Source organism: Rhea americana, unplaced genomic scaffold (genome assembly GCF_003343005.1).
Source record: "Rhea americana isolate MKP2758 unplaced genomic scaffold, rheAme1 scaffold_39, whole genome shotgun sequence".
Lineage (NCBI taxonomy): Eukaryota > Metazoa > Chordata > Aves > Rheiformes > Rheidae > Rhea > Rhea americana.
Window position 1 is genome coordinate 4,953,745 of NW_028186523.1, and position 7,522 is coordinate 4,961,266.

General features: G+C 46.7%; 1 protein-coding gene across 1 annotated transcript; it reads right to left on the bottom strand.

The window, feature by feature from the left end:
- Positions 1-411: 411 nt before the first annotated feature.
- LOC146591065 (inositol 1,4,5-trisphosphate receptor-interacting protein-like 1) lies at positions 412-1,857 on the bottom strand. Its single transcript, XM_085313530.1, has one exon. It carries the CDS (start codon positions 1,855-1,857, stop codon positions 412-414), a length of 1,446 nt encoding a protein of 481 aa, XP_085169656.1.
- Between the last annotated feature and the right edge of the window lie 5,665 nt (positions 1,858-7,522).

A 7,522-nucleotide genomic window follows, 5' to 3' on the forward strand; every position in this document is an offset into this window, starting at 1 on the left:
GTGTACCCTTGCTGAACCCCAGAAATGTCCCGTGTGGGGTGCACTAGCTCCTGTCAAACAGCTGTGTGGGATCTGGGGCAATKGTGTGGGCTGGTGTTTGTGCTCTGTGATTTCCAATCACCTCCCAGGCCTGAGGAAATCTTGGCGTGTATCCCCATGGTGCGATGGGGCCYGCGGTGCCCACGCAGTGCTGCCCAGACGCTCRCAGGCAGAGTGCTTGTGCAGAGAGGTGAGTTTATTGGGGTCGGTGCTGCTGTGGGGATCCGAATGTCTTGCAGAGGATTGGCAGTGGCTGCCGTGGTGATCCTGGGAGCCTCTGCGGCATGCCTCTGTGCGACGGTGTCTTCAGCGGGATGGGGTAGGTTGCCCCCACATGTGCTCTTGCTGACTTTCCAGAACCCTCTCTCCAGGTCATTCCAAGAGGCTCCAGAGCCGATCTTGCAGCTCCTCAAAGTCACGCAGTGCCTGAGCGTGGGCAGGTGGGTCCTGCACCAGGTGCTGGAAGAGGTTGAGCGGGCTGGCCGTTCGGAAGGCCGTGGGCAGCAGGAGCTGCACGGGCACCCTGTCGTTGCCTAGGAGGAAGTGGTGAAGCTGCTTCTGCTCCAGGCAGTGGTGCAGGTAGTGCAGGACATCATTGAGCCGCTCCAGCACCTCTGCCCTGCGCCAGCTGGTCAGCGGGATGGCTGTGAGGAGGTGCATCACCACTGTTTTCAAGCAGTAGCTGGAAAAGCTGTTGCCCCTGAGGAGACGGGCGAAGAGCTGCAGACACTCCAGGTAGCAGGTGTCCCGGGGGGCCTGCCTGGCCACGAGCCCGAAGAAGAGCACCTCGGGAACGGCGCAGCTCTCCAGCCACGTGGTGCTGCTGGTGAGGCCAGCCTCTGCCTCCTGGCCGGTGAGGTAAATCCCCGAGTGGCCTTGCTGCACGCCAAGCACGATGTCGATGAACAGGGGCATGCCGGAGGGGGTTTCCAGCCGGAGCTTGCAGGAGCGGGCGGAGGGCAGCAGCCTCAGCTTGCAGCGGTGCGAGGCCGGCAGCAGCAGCCAGGCGTTCATCACCAGCAGCTGGAGCCAGCAGGTGGTTTTCCCCACGTCCAGGTAGGAGTGCGTGCAGAGGTGCTGCAGGAAGTCGGGGCCCTCATGCCTGCCCCGCTGAGCCTCGGGGTGGTGCAGGAAGCACAGCGCGTCCCCCAGCAGCCGCTGCCTCTGGCACACRCACTGCAGCTGCACGCGAACATGGCCGTGCCTGGCCGGCAGCTCCCCGCCGGTGCCCAGCTCCAGGTGGAAGGAGTACCCCGTTGGTGGCTTCAGGGGCACGAGCAGGCTGTAGACAGTGGCGTCGCGGCCGGGGCTCCAGCCTTCAAAGGCGCTGCCCACCCCGATGCAGGGCTGCAGCCGTGGCAGAAGAGTCTTTGAGGTGAGGAGCTGGCAGGCGTGGACGAGGTCGCCCACCAGCGCCTCTACCACCTTGCTCCTTCTGGCCAGACGCTGAGCTGTCCACGGGTTGATGTGCTCCAGGAACCTTCTGTGCCCCCACTGCTCGGCGGGGTCTTCCTCCTCCTCCTCGCTGCTGGAGGTGCTCTCGTCGCCGCTGCTGTCRTCGGAGTCCTGGCGCGTGGCCTTGCGGAAGAGCCCCAGGAGCAGCACGAGGGCTCCGGCCAAGGGCGCGAAGAGCGCCACTTCCCAGGCGACGAAGAGCACGTCTACGCCGAGGAGCGGGCTCGGCGGCTCCTGCCGCCCGCGCTCCCCCTCCTGCTGCAGCCGCTGCTGCGCGTCCTGGTCGCTCTGGTCGCCGACCGCCGGCGGCTGCAGGCCCCAGCCCAGCAGGGCCAGGACGAGGACCGTCCCCACCACAACCATGGCCGGGAGGGCGGGCAGTGAGGGGGCAGGAGCTGCAGCCCCCAAGGGGCAGGACGGGGAGGGCACGCGGGGCTGGCGAGTGCTCCTACGCGCGCTCGAGAGCCCGGCAGGGAGCCAGTGTCTGTCGGTGCCTGGCCCCGTCCCTGTCCCGGCGTGGGGCCCGGCCTCTGTGAGGCGTCCCCCGCGCTGTCACGGGGCGCAGCCCCGCTGTGGGGCGGCCGCCGGCCCCGGCCGCGGTGCCCAGCTGGGTGCAGCGACGCCTGCCCGGGGCAGCYGCGGCCCAGCACCGGTTTGCAGCCCAGACGGGCTCCGGTTTGCGGTCTGGCGATGACGGAGAGCCTGTGGAAGGGGCAGGACTGAGGACGTCTGCTCCCAGGGCTCGTCTGCCAGGGCAAGCACAGGAGCTGAAAATACTTGGCAATTGCTAACTGCAGCTCTCCCGAGGTGCTGCTTGCCTTTGCTTTGCTGGTTCTGATACGTTTTTATAGCCAGCTGTGCCTCCGTGAGAACAAACTGCATTTCGGCTGGGAAAGCAAAGGGGAAGCAAAAGGGATTAAAATGAAGGAAGAGAAAAAGGAAATGGGAGATGAACGAGAAGAGCRAAGTGGATGAAGAATAAGGGGAAGGAAGAGTGAAAAGAGAATCCTCACAGAGTCACAGAATCAGTAAGGTTGGAAGGGACSTCTGGRGATCATCTAGTCCAACCTMCCYGCTCAGCAGGGTCACCTAGAGCATGTTAGACAGGACTGCATCCAGGCGGGCCTTGAAGATCTCCAGAGAAGGAGACTCCACGAAGGTCGAAACAGAGAAGAGAAACTAAAGAGGGGAAGAGAGCACTGTGTGAGCTGAGAACACGGGCTGCTTTAAGGGCATTTACAGAACTATTTAGCTAGTGGATAGCTGGTGCTTTGATTGCTACATTGATGTGCCGTATTTCTGGTGCCCTTGGTAGGGAAGACTTGTACCTTCTGGGGAAGGCCGCAGTGTTATATCTAAAATAATAAAAAAAATCCTTAATTAAGCTGTTTGCAGTATTTTTATATGCTTTTGTAGAGGAGAAAAACAGCTTTTCTAAAAGCTATTCTACTTCATAATTATTTTGTGACAGTGTCTGCTGTTTTGACTTCTTTTTCACACAAACCGAACCACCCTGTAAGGGCACAATGCGCTTATGCTCCCTTGTCTTGAATTTGTGTTATTCTCTTGCATCCTAAGATTTATACGGTCAACYACGTTGATTTTCACTTTCCTCTTAAACATGCTAAGTCTTTTGAGTATTATTCCTTACTGTATTACACCATTTCTCTGGTATTTTTGCTACCTTGAAGTTAATATGGAAAATCACTTCCGTTGTCTCAACCTTTTTTCCCCAGTTATTTTTCTTGTTTGAACAGTTCCCGTCTTTCTGATTTAACTATTGTGATGTCCTATTAACATCACTCAGTAACCTTTTCACCAGTACTTGTACAGTCATTTCGTAATGTATTTGATGTGTGCCAAACTGAGGGCATGACAGGAAGGTTTGTAGCATTAAGTAGGCCTCGATTGCAATAAAATATTTCTAAAGTTTTAGGGGCTGACTGTTAAAGCAGCATGATTTTATTTATTTATTTCTACAAAACAAGCAYGCAGGCCGTGAACTGTTACTGATTTGTTACCCTAAGTAAATTTCTTAAATATTATGGTATTTGTAACTACTCTGAGCATACCATCAGCTCCCCTGCATGCTTACCTTAAAGGGGGATAGCTAATAGCTGTTGAACTGATGATGTCAAGTTGAGAAACTCCAAGAAAATGAACTGCAGGACTGGAAAGTTCCCAGTCTGAAATCTTAGTCACCATTTTTGGAGGCCTTTAGTTCATATCCACGTCCAGGTGGATAGTAGAGCCTATGCTGGAGACCATCTATTGATGTGTTACTCTCTATCTGATACTGACAATTAAATACTAAGGCAAAGAACAGGATATGGTGGCCTAAGTACCTGTTTCAGATGCAGAAGGCATAGGTTATATCTAGCTCAGTGAATCAGTTATGCAAACTGGAACTTCTCTAGCAAAATAAAGAATAAACTTCCTGAGGCTGGTGTTTGGAACACACTTCTGGAGAGACAATACGTCTTTAGATCGGTATTTCAAAATAGTCAGATCAGATATTTGACCATGAGCATTCACTGCCAGACTGACTAGTCTAACCACTATTTTTGAGGCTTACAGATCACGATTTTTCCATTTAGACTGAAGTTCCTATATAGCTTGAACGCTTTTCAGAGTTAATGGAAACTATGAAGTATAATAAATAGAATGAAGATTAAATCCAACCAGGCGAACTTGATTTCATCTGCTATGGCAATGTAAGTTAATCCACTTAACACCTAAATAGGACATGGTTCTCATGCACACAGAGAAGAGCTGATATGCTGTTGTCTTGATTTTTAATGTGGTGGTTTATTGTTTCTCTCAAAACTTTGATGTAAAGTTATATCTACTTGCATAGAAGCAGTATTAAGTCAATATCTACAGAATTATTGAGCTTAAGTTTGCTCATAAAATGTCTACAAGCAGGTTGTGATTTCATCTTTTTTTTTTTCTCTTTAATTTATGTGACTTAATTTTCTATTGAAGAGTGGATTTTGTTCCCCTCTGTGTTGCTGTTGCCAGCARTTTTGTGATTAACTGATGCCATGAGTTTGAGCATTGATGAGCTGCTGTGATTACATAAGTCACAATCTGTCATTTTTATTTCTTGACTGGAGGAAAACAGCTTTGAAATTGGGAAAAGAACTGGAGGCCACAGCGTGGAGAGAAGGATTTGACTCTTGAGGAGCAGCAGTAAATGAAGAAGACCAGGAAACTCATCTTGACCTAAGCTATATTTAAAATGTCACTCCGAGAACCAGTGGCCTAATTTTATCTCTGAATACAGATGTGAAATAAAATCTTCTTCTACCAGTTACTTATACTACAATATTTTCTCCCTGTCCCAGTGGGGGTTGTTGCCCTTTGTGCTCAGCATTCTCCACACTAACAACATCTTGCATGTTTGCCTGAAATAGGGACTATCATCCTGTATGTGCTCTATTAGCTCTATTATTTTCTTGCTCTGGTAAGCAGACATAAGAGATGCAATCACAATCAAAACAAAGTTATTACGTGACCTCCTTCTTTTTATATACATATATATATATATATATATATATAAAAAATATGGCATACGCTGAATTACCAGATGCTATGAACAATGACAAATGATAGATTGTTGAATTAGCTTGGAAAGGGGACAGAACTCAGTATCAAGAGGGAAAAAAAGCCCTTCTGATAAGTTTTGATTGATTATTGCACATTTTTCCGTRTGTGTAGCTGGCTCCTTGTAGGAAGAGACATCAGCTCTGCAACAGTTTGGATAACAAGCTGACAATAATCTGTAAACAGAAATCCATAACGTGCTTTCTTGCAGAACTACAAACTTTTTTTTGCTTTTTAGGTTAAGAAATAGAGGTTTCTTCCTTATCCTGSGGTTTCTGTCTGATTCAAGTTGTAACAGAAGGACTCAAACATTGGACTTAGTTTTGTTGGGCATCTTGACAAATGAGGCAAATCCAACAGAAGGAAGTAGAAGAGGCCAGAACTGCCAAATATGACTTCTCGATAAAGCTATAAACCAATGGGGGGAGRTCATAAGCCCTTAAACTGACTCTGTGTTATCTTGGTTAGTTAGTTTTGATTCAAGAATTTCTGTGTTATTTTATGATCTTGAACTGGAATTGGAGGAGTAAAAGTTTTGTCAGAGTTCTGCAGGCTTTGCTATGCTGGGTTTATCTTGTACCTTTTGTGAGTATATCTCCATTAGGCTTTGRAAAGGGAATAAGCTCTAGCTCTCCAAGAAACTGAGTTTCTACAGCATCCTTTTTAGATTCTCTAAAGGAGCTATTGCAACAGCACTCCTGTTAGGTTACAAAAAGATTAGTGAAAAAAGCAGGATTAAAAACTGGTGTTTTTCAGTGACTGAACTACCTGAAACAAGACAGGCAACTGGCATATTAAAAACCTGGTATATAAAAATTAAGGTCAAAAGGAGAAATGAATCCTTTGTACATATCTTCTGTTGTGACTTCATTTGCACCTCTCCCCTATAAGATACAATGCACTGTATAATCTGCTTGAACAGGGATAGCTTTTTTTTTTTTTTTTTTTTTTTTTTTTTAGATTGGGTCATGTTCTCTGAAGGTATCTTCAGTGATATAGAATATCACTAAAAACAAAGGTGAACTGAATGGTTCTACATTGTACCTGGGAAACAGCTCCATTTCTACTTGGATCATCTCAAATACCCACCTCTGGTTTACTGTTCTGGAGAGGAAAGTTTAACTTCTTCAGTTTATTAATTTCCCTATTAAAACCTGTATCCTTATCATAAAAAAAAATACTGAAATTCTGTATAGCTCTTTACAGAAGTGCTTTTCCCCTATGCTCTGTATTATGGCAGTTCTAGTGTTATAGAAAAATATTTATTGCAACTGATTTGTTATTTGTTGGGTTTTCAGTGCTTTTGAAACGTGTATTTTTTTAAAGACCATTTACTATTAAACATGAATACTCTAAAGCTTTAAATTCTTTGTTCTGCGAGGTTTGACTGAAATAAGAGGAGAAGGTAGATCAGTTATTGCCAAAAACAATTTATTCTAGTGCAGGAGGATGGTGAATTGAACTCAAAATGACAACAATTTATTTGGCCAGTTTAGTTACGGGCTGTTTGGAATCTTTTAAAAATCTTAAGCCTGTGACACCTACAGTTGATGAGCCTAAACTTACACGAACAAAACTTCAGGGAATATCAACTATCAGATTTAGCTCACAGTTAGATCTGCTTCATACGCATATACTGTGTGGAGAGTGTCTACTGCAGTGTGATGACTGTATYAGTATAGTGAAATCGTATCAGTGAATGTTTAATAATTTAAAAGAAAATTTTCATGAAGTCTGTTCATCTTGGATCTGTAAATAGGGGAAAAAAGTATAACCACTGCCATCTCTTCTTTAAGTCTAACTTTTTTCAAATACAACAGGTGTTTATGAAGCTAGCTCTGACAGTCTCTTGCTATGGTGACTTTGGACTCCAAACAAAGCAAGCACACGGCTAGAGGATTAACAAGATGAACTGCGTGGGAAGTCACTTGGTAGCCTTGCTGATTTGTACCTCTCCCTTTAATGGCTGCTTCTGTTGTGTTAAGTTTGCAGGAAGAATGTTGATTATAAATATTTAGTTGGACTAGGGTGAAGAGATGCTGTATTCTTAGCACGGCACTGGGGGAAGAGCAGCCCTATCAGGAAAGCACTGGCTAATCTCACCATGTGAGGTAAAATCAATCCCTTTGCAGCGGGCCTGCGTGTAGATCTCAGTGGTATTGATAGCCATCGGGGAAAGAGAATAACGATAAACTAGTTTGGCAGAAATCCTTTACTTTTCTGTCATGATTTAAGAGGTAATATGTACCATCATGCTAGATACCAGGCTGAACACAAGTCTATTGGAAAGCTAAATCAATAAATATTTGTAACTTACTGCCAAAGCTCTGAAAGGCTATCTGGGTAGTTCCAGCCAATAAATAAATAGCTGTGGGAAGATGATTGTGGTATAAAGGATTTGGGATGTTCTTTATCTATGGGC